The sequence below is a fragment of the Halichoerus grypus genome, chromosome 4, assembly GCF_964656455.1.
Source record: "Halichoerus grypus chromosome 4, mHalGry1.hap1.1, whole genome shotgun sequence".
NCBI classification, from domain to species: domain Eukaryota; kingdom Metazoa; phylum Chordata; class Mammalia; order Carnivora; family Phocidae; genus Halichoerus; species Halichoerus grypus.
The window spans coordinates 31,180,062-31,197,593 of NC_135715.1; the positions used below are offsets into that span (position 1 = coordinate 31,180,062).

At 38.7% G+C, this 17,532-nt stretch overlaps 1 protein-coding gene across 15 annotated transcripts in view; it reads right to left on the minus strand.

Annotated features, from left to right (window-relative positions):
* The window catches only part of LMO7 (LIM domain 7), a 200,641-nt gene that overhangs the window by 58,702 nt on the left and 124,407 nt on the right, over positions 1 to 17,532 (minus strand). For all 15 annotated transcript variants that reach the window (XM_078070242.1, XM_078070243.1, XM_078070244.1 and 12 more), the window contains one exon: positions 342 to 372. In XM_078070242.1, the coding sequence (XP_077926368.1) occupies positions 342 to 372 (31 nt within the window). The remainder of the gene's footprint in view (positions 1 to 341; positions 373 to 17,532) is intronic.

The following is a 17,532-nucleotide window of genomic DNA, read 5'->3' on the forward strand; positions in this document are numbered from 1 at the left end:
GCGTTCTTAAACATTCAGTGTTTTTCTTTAAAGTCTGATCTGGTGGTTTGATGTACTCTTCTAAAGGACTTGAAGCACATTCACTTGTCTTTCCCACCTTACATATAAGAAGCCACCCCCACCCCCCCCCAGATTTCACCTCCCCTCTTATACCCTGGCATCAGAGAATATATAGTTTAACCTTATTTAAACATACATTGAGCCCCTGAATGGTTGGCTACTGACAATAATTCCATTAGAAAAAGGATTCACAGTATATCAGATATTTTTAGATCCCACTGCCTTATTACAGAACATGTAAGTAAAAACCCATTAATAATGTTCCCTTAAATATAGCTTACATTTTTCACTCTCCTATCAGTCTCTTCTTGCCTGTAAAGAAAAAAGAAAATGCCTATTAAGTAATACCTATGAGCCTTAAATTATTAAGTAGAAAAATCTCATTTCTATTCTAACGTTCTATGAATATTAATACCACCTGGACATTCAAAAACCTCAGACTGCATATTATCCATCAGAATTTTTCCATATTCAATGATTTCATGAAATAGAATGGTCCATTTTCTATAAAAAGCAAGTCTCTTTTTCTCATTTTTTTTATTACAGTCTGATTTTTTTTAATTCACTATTTGCATTTTTTGTATTTTCATTTTAAACAGTGTTTAAACCCACTCAAAAGTGGGGCAGGTCAGTGTGCTTCATGGCACAAAAATCAAGAAAAAACAAAAACCTTAAAGAGCAGGGGGAAGTTTTGCATGGAGTTTTCTTTTCCATCATCCATGGGTTTTTCATCCAAGTTCCTCCGAGCAAAACGCTCAGAGATCAAGGTCCTGCAGATATTGAGAACTACAGTTTTAAAAATGGCCACGAATCTCTGCCTGAAGAGATTTCACTCTGTCATAAGAATCATGAGTTTTCCCCCCTTACCTGTGAAAGGGCATGATATTTGTGGGAGAAGTTAAAAGGAGGCAGATGTCACCACAGTGTTGAAGAAGCAACATCAGTTATTTAACAAGGGGTCACCCTAAACTAATGTGCTTCCTGTCATCAGACACAGTGAAGCAAGATCGTTGCTAATTCAGAGACTGGAGAAACCAGAACCAGGTGACCTCTAAGGTGGCTTTCTAGCTTAAAAGTCTGTAAGTGAAATATTTTCCAGATAAAATGTATATATATATATGTCATGTGTACATAGGAGAGACATAAAATACATATCTAACATATAAGACCTGTATACAGAAAGGAAAAAGGGGAGAGAATGAGCACACAAACATTTAACTTAACTTTCAAAGAATCAGTGGGATGGCTACGGCCATTTCTTTCTATAAAACAAGCATGAAGGGAAATGGACCTTAGAACAACATGTACCTCCTACCTACCCCAAAAGAGGACAAAAATAAAATCCACAAGTTCTCACACTACTGTGGAAATGTAAATTGGTGCAACGACTTTAACTTTTAATCCATTTGGTAATAACTATAAAAGCTGAGTATATGTGTATTCTAGAACCCAGGAATTCCAAACCCAGGTATATACCCAATAGAAATGCTTACGTATATTCACCAAAAGTCATATATGAGAAGGATTATGGAAGCACCTTTCGTAATAGAATAATCTGGCGGCTGCACATATGTCTTTAACAACAGAATGGATAAATTATGGAATACCAACAATGAAATATTATATGGCCACAAGAATGAGCAATCCATAACTGCATGTAGCCATATGACTCAGTCTAGCAACGAGAAGCAAAAGCAGTCAAACACAAGCAGTACAGATTGTCATTTTCATTCACAGGAAGTACAAAAACAAAGATATGATGCTAAAAGAGTGGTTACCCTTGTGGGGAAGGATGGTGGAAGGATTAGAAAAAGGAGGGGGACACTGATATTTCTCTTTATTTTGATCTGGAAGCTGGCTATCCAAGTGTGTTCTGTCTCTGAAGTCTTTGAATTGTACACATAATGTATATCCTTTTATATACGTATATTATACTTCAAAAAAGTAAATTAAAAGAATAAACTGTACAGCCTAAGTGTTCAAATCATAGCTTATCTCCTAAGTAAAAGGAAATCACCTTATAAAAATCAACATTTAATTTTGGAAGTAGTTAATGGAGGGTGATTATTAAAAACTGACCATAAAAAATAACACACAGGGTTGTAAAATAGCTTCTTTTTAGAAGAATGATCAACACACACACCACAGAAATTAAATTAGCCAAAGCACAAAAGAACCATTAATACTCAATGCAGCAAAGGACAGACTGCTGAAAATTGCCATTCCACTGAAAGTGGGATGATTTGAGTGGAATGTTATCATAAGCACACTGAGGGCAAAAGAACAAGAGTGCTCTTGAACCCCTGACCTCCCTTCCACATCCCTCCATAAAGGTTTCTATTCCAACACACTCCTTTGCCATTTACTTTTTATTACGATAAAGCAATCACTATAAATACAAGGTATGGTCTATTCTGTAATAAACACAATAAGCAGTAACTTTGGCACTGTAACCTTTCACATACTTTACATTCCCTTCTAAGTATGAGCATTTATGATGTGTTCTTGAACACAGTGATACGTAGGCCAGCCAAATTAGTATCCTATCACTGAAATGCAGTGCCAGGAATTCAAGTAGTAAATGATTTGCTAGAGTCAATAGAGGCCACTCTCTGACACATAAATACATCTCACTGGATGAAGTCAGTAACCATGTGGCTTCTTTGCCTTCTGTGGCCACTGGGCCCAACCCAAAGCCTTTTAAATAGAACAGGCTTGAGGGGAAGCTCATGTTAACACTGACTTTCCATGAGCCAACCAAGTTACTGCCCGACACAACAGAACCAAAAATAAGGCCGCCCAATCTACAAAGTTGGCTAATCCCTCCATAAACATTTCAAGAGTGAACAAGCTATAAGGCCATGTTTAAGAGCATGGGCTTCAGGTCAGATCTGGATCCTGCTAACTATGTTCATCTGAGCAGTTTGACTCTCAAAAACTTCCGTTTCCTTCTGATGAAACTGGGGACAATGCTCCCCAGTTTAGTAGATTAGGAGAAAATGTCCACAGGCACTTAGCAGAATCCCTAGCCTCATGGTAAGTACTCATCAAGAAGCAGTCATCGCTAGACTAGAAGCGATGTGAGGGTAGGGCCCACTTATTCACCACGCTGCACACAAATGCTTCCTTGTGAAGCCATGCCGGACCCAAATATTTAAAATTGCAAGCAGCCTGTCTGACACTCCCTATCTCTCATCTCTGCTTTATTTTTGTACTTCTAACCATCTACTTCATGTATTCATCATGACTCTCCTCCACCAGAATCCAAAAGGATTTTTGTGGTTTTGTTTATTGCCATATCCCAGGTGTCTTAAGACAGGTCTACCACCTGGCAACCACATAATATTTTATTAACAATGCCTAGCACAGTGCATGGTACACAGATGCACTTAAATATTGACTGAATATATTTATTTAGCTTACAGAAATGTAAGTTAGCAAGAGAAAGCCTAAAATGATAAAAGCTCAGGAGATTCCTAATAAATATTCATGATCTCAAACAACAGTTAAATTGCACTAGCTTGCTTAAAACCTATCCAATTGACTCAAATTGTATTGATACCCATAATGGGGCTTCTTTCTTAAAATACTATCTTTAAAATTGCAACAAAAGGGAATTCTTTACAATTGTACATCAATAAGTCAAAAAAAGGCAGAGGTTCAAAAACAAAAAGACCAACTTCAGAGTGCTAAGTACAAAGATGAAGTGCTAGTCTCTGCAATGAAAAGCTTCCCAGCAGAGCTTGGAAAGACAAAAGCCAAAGAATCTAAACCTTCCTTGAAACCCAAATTCACATAAAAAGGGATAGAGATGAAACATTAATAGTTTCAAAAAATTACTCCATTGTATATATTGCCTGCCTTCTCATACATTAATTTTTGAACATTGCATTTAATATTCAAAAAAATCACAAGTATAACATAGATATAATCTTCCACTGTTAATGAAATAGCTTTGGTAATTTCTTTTTTTTTTTTTTTAAAGATTTTATTTATTTTTTTATTTGAGAGAGAGAGAATGAGAGAGAGTGAGTACATGAGAGGGGGGAGGGTCAGAGGGAGAAGCAGACTCCCTGCCGAGCAGGGAGCCCGATGCGGGACTCGATCCAGGGACTCCAGGATCATGACCTGAGCCGAAGGCAGTCGCTTAACCAACTGAGCCACCCAGGCGCCCTAGCTTTGGTAATTTCTTCACAACCTGACAAAGGGCCAGAAAACATATTCCCATCACAGACCTCGGAACCTTCTGCCAGAGGTCAGGAAGAAAAGAGGCACAAACTCTCAAGTGAGCCCATCAGCGAACACATCCATCTGTAACTACCTTATCCTAATAGCTTCTGGTATATTTCTAACCAGGAAGCTCGAGGTCTGATTCCTCCTTTCTTTATCTGAAGCTATTTTAAAATACTAGTGTGTATCATCAATCAAGAGGACCACCTTTAAGCAAAGGGAAGTAAAATCCACATGGATGTTCTAGCTCTCTTCCACAGATCCCCATGCCAGGTTCTTCCATGAAGAGCCAGCTTCACTAAGGGGGCAGGCTCTGGGGTCCCACCTCTGGGGGCAAGTTCTGGCTCCACTTTGACTAGCCCTGAGAACTCGGTCATGTATTGAAGTCTCATAGTCTCACCTAGGAACAACGTACCAGTCTTGCTGGGCTTACATGAGAAATTTAAGAAGCGCTTAACTGAAGCAGATGTGTCAAGGAGATACTTCAAAACTATCCTCCAATTATCCATCTCAACCAAACAGTGTGGGGGAAGAGAAATGGCCAGAGGACAGTCCAGTTTCACCACACATAATGTCTTTCCCTGGAGGAGACATTTCTGTGAAGCACAATCTAAGACACTCTCATGTTATGTTTTCTTTGCCCTCTTGCCATGGAAAGCTTTGAACAAGAAAATATTTCTAGAATAAGGTCAAAGAGCAAGGCAAACTGCTGTGGTATTACTATCACTGGCCAAACAGCTATACTGGCATCAAGCCAGCCCTCCTCATCCGTCCTCTTTCTAACAGAAACTGCCTTGGCCAACCCTCAAATTGTCCAAATGCTCAAAATCACAGGAAAAAAAAAAAAAAAGTGCCTACATGGCCAAAATCTATCTCCCTAATATCTGATAGCATAGTTTGGGAACAAAGGATGAGATTATAATTTTATTATAGCTTGGGGCAGCCAGCTGTGTTCTAGGACTTCATCAAAAGTATTTCCAAATACCTTCTGTTTATCCGAAGAGTAAACCCCGGCCCACATGCATGGGCCCGCCCACCACAGGCTTTCCCATCATCTCTTCTGGTAGACTGCAGAGCACTGGAGCATGCCTGACTCATGGTTGTATCTCTGGAGTCAGCCACAGGCCTGAACTCAATGCGTTTATGTAGAAGTTACTTAAAGCCACTCACAGAGCCAGTCCAGCAGATATAGGACCAAGAGACGGAGAGGATTTTTCACCAAATCAGGTAAAATTTCATAGTTTTAAACACCTATCCTATTAAACACCTATTCTCTATGTTCCTCTCCCATATCTCGATACACCTTTTCTTCAAGGTACCAGCTCCCTCATTTGCAACAGTGAAAGGTCCAATCTCCTCATGCTCTGCCACAATATCATAGTCCCCAAAGAACTGAACATTCCATGCTCCAAAATCATCTTTCCTCCCCAAATCCCGGCCCCCATCCTCTCCAAGCCTTCACCAATTGGTAAAGATAAAATACAGCTGTCTCACTGAATCATCAAGGAAACATGATTAAAAATTCATGCTGGAATGTCTTATAGAGTGGCATTATTTTTGCCTCAGGTACGGGGGCGGGGGGGGGGGGGTCGGGTGGGGAGAGACTTCCCGCATCCTAATAGGAAAGATGAGAAGTGTGGTCTCACCTGCCACTCCCTCAAGTTTTGCTGGCTAATAAGGAATCTGGAATTCTATATGGGGCTCAAGTATAGCTTCCTACCCCACCCATCTCTTCCCTGCCACACATACTCATCCTTCTTTTGGCCCCTAATCCTACAGCCCTATAGTCCTCCTTTCTTGGCCCAGAATAAGCTTCCACCTTTGTTCCTCAGAACAACTGCAACTCACTGGGTGATTTTGTCCCCAGGCATCCACTTCCTGAGGCAACTTCCCAGAATGAGTAAGACGGGGATTCCTGCTAGGGACCCAACCCTTCTAGAGTTAGTCTGGCCCTGCCCTGCCTGGCACCAGCTGATCTGGATGTTGCCTCTTCGGAAACCGGGCTGATGTTATAGAAACTGGACTCACAAGATAATTGGTTGCTCTCCAAGCCACTAAGTAATCTCTGCCCTCCAGTTGTTGCTTATGAAGTCTGGCCACCTGTTCACAACTTTAAAAATATTTCAAGAAATGAGGCCCTGAGCCATGGTTTCATAAGGGGTCACAAGTAGAAGTGTGCGGACAGCATCTGCTTTCAATCTGTCAGAGATTTTGGGGGGGAAGCACATTTGTGGCAGTGAGAGACAGCGGACACAATTCACAGCAGATGTCCTTCTCAGGACAGCGGCGGCATCATTTTTATATACGCAACAAGATGGTCGCCTCTACACGGGAGCAAAGAGGGAACTCTGAGCAACCCTAAGGAGTACTAAGTGAAATTTTCAGAAACATAACAAACAAATAAATTCTAACACTACTGTTTGAGGAAATGGCTTGTTTTTATTCCAAATGCACAGTCAAAGAAGCAATTCAGGAATAGATCAAATAATGCTCCTTTTTTCTATTAACAGCAGCTCGATTTTTCTATTAATGGAAGCTCATGCACTGCATTATTTAATATAGAGCAAATACCACCACCCTTCTCTAATGACTGCGTCAAGCAGGCGGAAAGCACCTGTGAGTAACAAGTTCAAGATGAATTCTTAGAATACCGCACTTATTCTTTTCTTCTCTCCAAGTAAGCTGCATTTAAAAAAAAATGAAATTCTTCCTTTCCTCCCACCTTCATCCCTAAAAATGAAACTGCATTCCAGTGGACAATCTTCCAGCAATGGTAGACACATGTGACTCATAGTTTTCATCTCCCATAGTTGCAAAATGCAGTTCTACCTGAATGTAGACACTGTAAAAATGACTCTTGGGAAAACAGCATGAAACCTGGAGGTAATTAGTGAGCACAAAGAGATAAACTCGTGATTTCTGAACTTACCTATGTGAGAAAAAACTCTTGGAAATTCAACAGTCTTTGCCCTAGCAACGTAAAATGCTTTTTCCAAACATAACAATCAAGTAAGTACTTCTTGTTAAAAATAATTTATTAAATTTCACACCCTCCCACATGCTACTAAGAAAGGAAGAAAACCGCATGCATCCAAAGACACTGACAGCGCTTCAAAAATGACACTGAAGCTGAAAGGTGGGCTTTCTCCCTAACTCTCAAAACCGCAGATTCTTTGTAATTCTCTTCTACTTTATGGACTGTTTGCTATCACATACAACTGATTTCACACTGGAGCCTCACACATGTATATTCCCTGTTAGACTGCAACCTAAAAACAGGCAATTCTCAATGTGGGACTGAGTACCCATCGTGACCAGACAAAGTAGAAATGGGAAGTAATTGGTAATTAGGCACAGAAGTAAGATGTTCAAGCTAGGAATCTAGGTTGGAGATATAATCTGGGGAACTGTCAGCACAGAGATGAAATGTAAGGTCATAATGCTAAAATAATATCACCTAGAAAATAAGGGTAGATGAGAAGAGGTCTAGGGGCTGAGTTCTGGAAAACCCAACACATAAGGGTTAAGAAGTAGAGGAGAAACCGGCAAAGCAGACAGAGGCCCATCCCGTGTGATGGGGAGAGTACATGCCAGGGGTAAGGGAAGAAGGGAGAGGAGACAAAAGGATCAAAAAATGCTGTTGAGAGAAGAGCTGAGGAATCGCTGGGAAAAGAATGAATTTTCAACAAAAATCTTGTCAAAACCACTGACGTCCTAAAGATATAATTTAGGAGAATACTGAACTACGTATCTCAGGTGTCCTTCCCGATGCTCAAACCCATGCTCAACGTCAATATGAAAATCAACTATAAGCATAAATCTTCTAGTATCATGATAGTGGAATGTGCTAGGTGAGGTACTTTCAAAGTCAGTGTCTCTCAAACTGTGTACCATTATACATGAGAAGATGGCCACATTTTAACAGGATTTAAGGTGGAAAATTTTTTGTAAAGTGTTGTGTATTCTCAAGTATACACAAAAGCAAATTAAAGTTCTGAGATGTCTGCAACAATCCATTTTACTTAAAGTTTGAAAAATTTTTTCATATTTTTTGGCACAACTGTTATTAAATCTTAAGAGACACTGGTATTATGAAGTATTTTGCAATTGTGTTCTGCTTTAAGCTCACTTTATGCTTAATTATATAATGTATATTAAAATAATTGCCTTTATTAAGCACTTTATATTAATCATTGTATTGATTATTATACATTATCTCCTTTAATCCCCAGAAGCATCTAATGATTACTAAGTAGGAAATTGGACTCCAAAAGCTTAAAATTTCCCAGTCATATAACTATTTAGACTTGATGTGATCCATACTTTCCATAAACTAAAATCCATAGACTAAGACCATGTTTTAGTATTAGTGCATTCACACTTTCCACCATCATATATTTTTAAAATAATTTACTTCTTTCTTATGAAAAAATAATTGTCTCTATATTATCCTGAAATAGGTCTCTCAATATTCTCTCAAAGTGTTGGCTCAAAACCTATCTATGGCAAAAACTATATCCTGTGTAAATCTGTCTCCCAGAGACAAGGTCAGAAGCTCCCCATTACCATCTTTTCGGCAAAAGTTTAGCTATGTGTTCCACTATCTTGAACACATAACCCATTATGGGATTCCACACATGGAAAACTGCCAGAGCACTTGATAGAAGACTTCTAAGTAAATGAAATATATCACAATAATTCTCAGAGTGAGAGAACTGCAAAGTATAGATTTCCTGTACTTCACCTCTGCTAAGCCTTTATGAGTATAGTTTCTGTAAAACAAGTACTCATCAACTATAAATAAATAAGATTATAAATTAAGCACAAATAAGATGAAATGGGAAAATCTTTTGGTTTCCTGAAGGCACATTTTCTTATATTAAAGAAAAAAGCTATATCTTTATATATTTGTGATATATAAATATATATATATATATAATACCTTTAAATTTGTGAAAATTTATACACACACACACACATATATACTTATTTTAGAGAGAAAGAGAGAGCAAGTGGGCGGAGGGACAGAGGGAGAGAGGGACAGAGAGAGAGAAGGAAGCAGACTCCCCGATGAGCATGGATCACAACTCAGTGGACTCAATCTCACCACCCTGAGATCATGACCTGAGGTGCCCCAATTGAGATATATTTAAAGTGCCTAGCATGTAAAAATTTATTTCCTTTCTGATACACATGAACATTCCTGGCAGTAAAGCATAAGAGCATATACATTATTAGTAAGCTATCATACTGCTAATTCCTCAGCTGTAATTTACACTAAATGTGCTATGTGTGCATATAGTACAATTCCATGTTGTCAATATAATACATACTAAACTATTTATTCATCCTACACATTCAAAAGTCCCCATATTGCTTAGAAGTAAATTATTCTCCCTTGCCTCTAACTAATACTTGTTTCAAAATTTTAATTTCCACTATGGAAAAATTAGTAGTGTTTCCCATTCAAAAAAATCCCTAGCCCAATTTTATCATTTTAGTCCTAAATTTTGCCTGTTTTAGATAAGCCTCTCTTTATCTAATGTTTACTGGAGCAATTCCAAGATAGAAAAAAAAAAAACCTTAATTTTTCCACAATTTTATTTAATCCAAAGGTTCATGGAGGCAATATAAATTTAGAGTAGGGAGGGTTTCTCAACCTTGGCAGCATTAACATTTTGAACTGGATAGTTCCTCATTGTGGGGGAATTGTACTGTGCATTGTAGGGTGTCAAACAGCATTCCTGGCCTTATCCACTGGATACCAGCAGCACTCCACTCACACTTGCCATGACAATCAAAAATGTCTCCAGATATTGCCAAATGTCCCCTGGGGGGCAAAATCGCCCATGGTTGAGTGAGAACCACTGTTTTAGAGGATCTAAGAATTTAACTCCTCTCAAATAAAGCACACTCAAGGTTCCCATGAGCTGAAAATTAGTGGAAAACGTCATTTAATGACTGCAATCTAGAAAAAGATATCAAATGTGTGAGCAAAGGAAACAGCCAAGCAATGACTAAACACCTGAGAAGTTCATGAAAAACTTACTATTAGATCCAAGGGCAAGACCTTACTCAGTGCCTGCATCGTAACAGACACTCAGCAAATATATACCAAATGCTCAAAGAATTACAACTTAGTATAAGCTAGGAGTCGGAGTTCTCATTACCCTGGAAAAATGCATTCAAGCTTGCTTATCCTTCACATTTAAAGTGGTAAGAAATAATGCATCAGGGGGCGCCTGGGTGGCTCAGTTGTTAAGGGTCTGCCTTTGGCTCAGGTCATGATCCCAGGGTCCTGGAATTGAGCCCCACATTGGGACTCCCTGCTTGGCAGGAAGCCTGCTTCTCCCTCTCCACTCCCCCTGCTTGTGTTCCCTCTCTCGCTATGTCTCTCTGTCAAATAAATAAATAAAATCTTAAAAAAAAAAAAAGAAAGAATGCATCAGATCTTCATTTTCACTATCACAGTCACATTAAAATGTGTCCTATAAAGTCTGACCAACTTAGATGGCCCTCCAATTAAACCTTATTTAAGCCAATATCTAATAATATATGAGGTCCCATTTTTCATGCAATCCAGAATAGCTAGGTACATTCTTTAAAATACATCTGTAGGGGCGCCTGGGTGGCTCAGTCGTTAAGCGTCTGCTTTCGGCTCAGGTCATGATCCCAGGGTCCTGGGATTGAGCCTTACATTGGGCTCCCTGCTCGGCCAGGAGCCTGCTTCTCCCTCTCCCACTCCCCCTGTTTGTGATCCCTCTCTAGCTGTCTCTCTCTCTGTCAAATAAATAAAATCTTAAAAAAATAATAAAATACATCTGTATATAAAATATATTGTATACTGATATTTCATAATGTACTATTATAGATTTTCCTAATTTAAACACAAATATTCCATCTCTAATTCTTTATTTTCTGTTCACAGTATTGATAATTTGAGTACTATCATAGACTGAATAACAAACATCCCCTTCTCCCAGATGTTCACATCCTAATCCCTGAAATCTGCAAATATTACCTTACATGGCAAAAAGGATTTTGCAGGTGATTAAGTTAAGGATTTTGAGACGAGGAGATATCCTGGATTATCGAGTTGGGCCCTAAAGGTTATCACAAGTGTCCTGATGAGAGAGAGGAAGAGGAAGGCTTGACTACTAGAGGAGAAGGGGATGGGACCACAGAGGCAGAGATTGGAATGATGCAGCCAGCAGCCAAGGAATGCCTTCTGCCTCTAAAAGTCAAAGAGGCAAAGAATGGATTCTCCCTCTAGAGCCTCAAGAAGGAACTTGAACTGCTGACACCTTGATTTTAGTCTCTGAAGACTCATTTTAGACATGTGACCTCCAGAACCATGAAAGAATATATTTGTGTTGCTTTAAGTCACTAAACAGCGGTCACAGGACACTAACACATGTCCTACATCAGCATTGCTCTATGCATTTCATAGGCAGCTTAGATTTCCCTTCAACATAGCTCTATAGTCAGTGCTATCCCCATTTTCCAGATAAGGGACCAAAGCTTATTGAGATTAAGTGACTTTCTAGAAGTTTTCCTACATAGCTATAATTCAAGCCCAAATCTATCTCACCTAAAAGCCAACTCAAAGCAATAGGAGTATCATTTGGCTAAAAAAAAAAAAAAAAAAAGGCACCTACTCCTATTGTCCATTTTAACCTTCATCCACAGCAACCACGGCCGACAGTGCTGTCTGCACATAACTTGTGTCAACGAAACTCCATTCACAGCTGAACTGTCACTACATTCATATGAAAATCCACAAAGACATCTGTCCCACAGCAAAATTACAAATACATAAGTATTAGAGGTGACATTAGAAAAAGGAATAAGATAATGGGGAATTTCTCTTTCTTCATTAATATATCTTTCAAATTTCCCAAGACGAATAAAACCAAAACCAATCTACCTCCTGAGTAGAAATAAATGAAGTCTGAGGAACTGACTGTCCAAAAAAATTGTTTTTTTTTTAGAAGATTTTATTTATTTATTTTACAGAGAGAAACAGCATGAGCAGGAGGGGGAGAGAGAGAGAGGCAGACTCCATACTGAGCATGGAGCCCAATGTAGGGCTCGATCCCAGGACCCTGAGATCCTGACCTGAGCTTAAACCAAGAGTCGGACACTTAACCCACTGTGCCACCCAGGCGCCTCCTAAAAAATGATTTTTAATTTAATATTTTATGGTTTATCTTTCTTGCAATTTGTATAAAGCTATCTGTCTTTTATTAGAAAGCCAACATCGTGCATTATTTAAAACTTTTCCATTTACATATACCACCTGTGACAGATTTTCCATTTCCTATTTAGCCTTCCACATAACACTTGAAATTTCAGAATATTATCAAGGTATCACCAATCACCCTATATAAACCACTGAGAAAGAATGGACATGCTTCAAAGGAATAACATAACTGGCTTTCAAATTCAGATTAATATAACTCTGCCTTTCAATTAACTTTCAAGATCAATATACATTCAATCCAATATCCTTCAGGCTACTTGGCATTTATTGCAATCAACTTCAATTTTCCCATTTTATCTGCAAATACCTTTTTGAAATTTCTGAGACTAAAGAACCTAATGAGCTCTTTCTTTTTCCCCCTCCACACCTTCATCATATTTAGTCCAAACCAAATTCAACTAGTACTTCCCAGACTAGTTTTCTCAGACAACTTTTCTCAGATGTGCCCTTCACATTCCCACTAGCATTATCCTAGCTCAGAATGTAAAATTTAATAAGTTCTTCTCCAATGCATGTATCATCTAATCCGCAGTCCTGTTCATTCTTCCATGTTTTCCCACCCGGCGAAGGGCTAAGTTTCAGAGCCAGAAAGCTAAGCCCTAATTAACTCAAACAACTTCCTCTCCTTCAAACTCACTTCCCTACCAACCAAATCCTATCAATTCTAGCTCCTAAACATCTCTTGTATTCATCTCTTGCTTCTCAGACCTATTTCCTGTCCTCAGTCTTTCCCCCACACCTCCCCCTCCTCCTTTATGGAGGTAACTGAAGAACCTTCCTAAAACGGAATGCTCTCTATATGTCCTTCCTTAACATCCTTATTTTTTATGGTTTTTTTCCCTTGAGTAAAATCCAAATGTGGCATTTGCACTCATGCTCTGGCCACTTTTAGTCACCTCATCTCTTGACCTGCTCCAGCACAAACCCAACATTCTTTCCATGAAACATCCTTAGAATTCTCTCCCATCTCTACATGGGAGACAATAGGTTTTCTCTTTCTAGAAGTCTCCTGACTATTCTCCCTTTCTTTTGAGCTACTTATTCTCTCAGATTAAGCTCACATTTCAATTGCCTCTGAAGACTTCCTATATTCTCCTAGAGGCCTCTCCCATGTGATCCCATGTATACCCAATGCAGACTGCTTTTAGAACATTCCATTATACTATGATGTACCATGGACGTCTCCCCTGCAGTCTCTTCCACTAGACTGTGAATGCCGTGAATTCAGAGATAGAATGCAATTTAGCTCTGGTTCAGTATTTAAAACAGACACTTCAGCTTCTCTCTAAAAACCTATCCAAGTACCCAGAATCATTTTTAAGGGGACATTTGACTATGTCATTTACTCCCTCTCATCCCCATTAAAATAAAGGGCTCCCTGGCTTTAATCTTGAACTTAATTTTAATTACATGCCCCATTTCCATCTTTCAGCCATTTCCTGTTGTATCCCATCCTATACTCTGACTTCGGTCAAGAAAGTCAGGACCTGTTAATTCTTGCTGAAGAGCCAAATATGCCATTCCTTCGGCCTAAAATGCCCAGAACCTGTCACATATTTAATTCTTAAATGTCGATTTCCAGTAAAGTCCCACAGGACAATGCCATTACCCGAAAACACCACCACTCTGGAGACCCAATAGCTCATATAGGTATGAACTATTGGGTATACGGAAAATAGCTCCATGAATATGAAGCCATACCATTATTCATCCACTTGCGTACATTACTAATGTTAATATACTTAAGTACTTGTATCACCACCTCCAAAGGAACTCTGAGGACTAATCTTTTTCTTGTTATAAACATTATTCATATAATAGGGGTTTTGTTAAGTATATAAACAAGTAAAAATATTCTTAAGATAACAATTTCACATACCTTCTCTTTGGAGTAGTTCTCATTGGTTTATTCCCTACAATAGAAGTTCTCAAACCATGGTCTCCAGACCAGCAGCATCCACAGTACCTTAGAACTTGTTGGAAATAAAAAAAAAATCTCAAGTCCTACTCCATACCTATGGAATCAGCAACTGGGGTTGGGGTCCAGTAAGGTGGCTTACTGAGCCCTCCAAGTGATCCTGATGCGTGCTAATGATTGAGAGCCACTGCCGTATAAATATACAAAACTGAAAACAACATCTTTAACTGAAACTACAGCTTCAACTAGTTTAGTGACTTCTCTGAAAAAGGAAGTTAAAATGAAACATAATTCCTCTAGACTCACCCAACTAGAATTTAGAACAAAAAGCACAGAGAAACTCAAAATTAAGCGAAAAGCCTGGGACTCCTGCCAATGATTTTCAAGTGTGCACTGAATAAACCTCACATGCTTCACTGTGCTTAGGCATGCTTAAGAGGGCACCATAAAAATGCACTTGACTTGTTGCTGTCACAGCACACTGAGTTGGCTCTCAGGAGGTCTTGGTCCAAGGATCTAAAGGACAGGGAAAGTCATTGAGTTTATTACTTAACACTCCATAAGCACCAACACTCCCAGGGATCCAGAAGAGAACACTTAAGCATAAAAACACGCTTCGGGTCCACAGAACAGAATGTTTCAAGAAGCAAGAAGCATAGAAGTGATTTTCTGAAAAGTCAACACCTTCTGGTTTTAAAGGAATACTGCTCAGGAGATTCTAGCGAGTTACTTTTGTTGCATTCATCTTATAGTTTCCTCATAGCATGCATACCTGTTTTACATCTGCAAAGAGTAATTGGTTAAAAAAAAACATACATGCAGTCTAGACATATTTTCCTATTGCCTAATCTCTAATTTGTTTACCCCAGTTAAGGAAGTCTGAATTAAATAATGCTGGAATAATTCATCTGAATGTGGTAAAAGATTAAATGAGCATGAATCTGAGGCCACCTTATTAGAAAATCCTACACAAAAAGTTACAATATCAAAGTAGTTTCTGTAAAAATAGTCATGAGTAAATAGTGTTATAAAGGCATCAGATTTAAAACACGAAAACAGAATTCGTTGAAAAGAGGTGCAAAATACGGATAAAGGAAAATATATGGTAGCTACATCAAAAAATTAAATTGCCATTGGTAAACTTCCTTCTTTACATGGTAAAATGTGAAACAATGTGAACATTCTGGTCGCTGACTCAAGCAGGTAGTTTCCTTTGAAACTTCATTCTAGGGGCACCTGGGTGGCTCAGTCGTTAAGCGTCTGCCTTTGGCTCGGGTCATGATCCCAGGGTCCTGGGATCGAGCCCTGCATGGAGCTCCCTGCTCCGCGGGAAGCCTGCTTCTCCCTCTCCCCCTCCCCCTGCTTGTATTCCCTCTCTCACTGTGTCTCTCTCTGTCAAATAAATAAATAAAATCTTTAAAAAAAAAAAAAAGAAAGAAACTTCGTTCTAGCTCTTATTTTATTCAGTTCACTAAATCTAAAATAGAGTAATAAATTAAAATGTAGATTAAGTGCCAATATGAACAGCCAGTCATTGAAACAAATAAGGTTAACACCACGTAAAATGAAATACTACCCTTGTTCAAGTCCTTCCTCTGGTTAAGCAGGGATTGAGGTCCAGTGGAAATAACTACACCCAAACCAGGAGGTGGGACTGAAGTCAGAACACCTGTCTTACCTCACTGGGTGGCCCCTTGCAAAAGCCACCTGACTTCTTCTGAGCTACTTTATCCTCTGTGGAAGAAGGACATCAAATGAGATTCTCTTTAGTACCTTCCAGCTCTGAAAGTCTGAGTTTTGCCTCTTACAAAGGAATACTCATTAAAAGCACTTCTGAAATTAACAATTCTCACTGCAAATTTAAAATTGATATGAAAGACAACATAGAGACTTACTGGTCTGGCTAGAGGGCCCTTCTGGTAAGTCCAAATCAGACAATGAACACTTGTCAACTGTATGACATGACGAAGCATTCCAAACCAATATAAATAGATGTCCTCATATATTACTTTGATTGTAATTGTGGGATAACATGCTCCAGATCTGAAGGCTGACACCTTTGAATATTTATCTCCTTGAAAATCTACCGTAATTTTTATATCTTATGAAATTAAAAATGCCTTTGAAATCACAATCAAAGTAACTGATAATTAGTAAGTTATCAAAGTCATTCCAGAAAAGCAATCTTTTGACATAAAAATAAGCTTTCAAATGATGTACCCCCAAATTTCTTCAAGTTTCAATAGATCATAAGAAAAAGATCACACAGGGGCGCCTGGGTGGCTCAGTCGGTTAAGCGACTGCCTACGGCTCAGGTCATGATCTCAGGGTCCTGGGATCGAGCCCCGCATGGGCTCTCTGTTCAGCGGGAGGCCTGCTTCTCTCTCTCCCACTCCCCCTGCTTGTGTTCCCTCTCTCACTGTGTCTCTCTCTGTCAAATAAATAAATAAAATCTTAAAAAAAAAGAAAAAAAAGAAAAAGATCACACACCAGACTGTCAAATTATTTACGTAGGAGTGGAGGAGGAGAAAGAGAATCATGACCAATATATTTGGGAGTAGGGGCTGAATATTTAAAAGTTCAAAAGTATACCTAAGATAGGTCCTTCCTGATTCCATAATTCTCATTTCATGAATGAATTTATTTACAAACAAGACTTTAGACCCTTAGACAAGATGATTTACTACTAACTTCTTGGTAAAATAATGCTCTTCCTATTTCTATATTTTAATACAACTGTCACTAGAATTAGGAGGACAAAGTATCTACTTACAAGTAAGTCTTTAAAGAAATAGTAAAAATACTTATTCCTAATAATACACTAGATTAAAACAAGAGTAAATTATTAATGGGCTATTCGACGGTTTTAGGTACTTTACATTTAGGATGCAGAAACGAACATTTTTGCTTTCATCTTCTTTCTAAGAACACTGTTGAATATTATCAGTTAAAATGAAACCTGTGTTTACAACTGTTGTCATGGCAATCCGAATATCCAAGGGATATCGAGTGATCGTGAGATATTCCTACATCTATAGCCTTCCATCCCTTAAGATTTAGA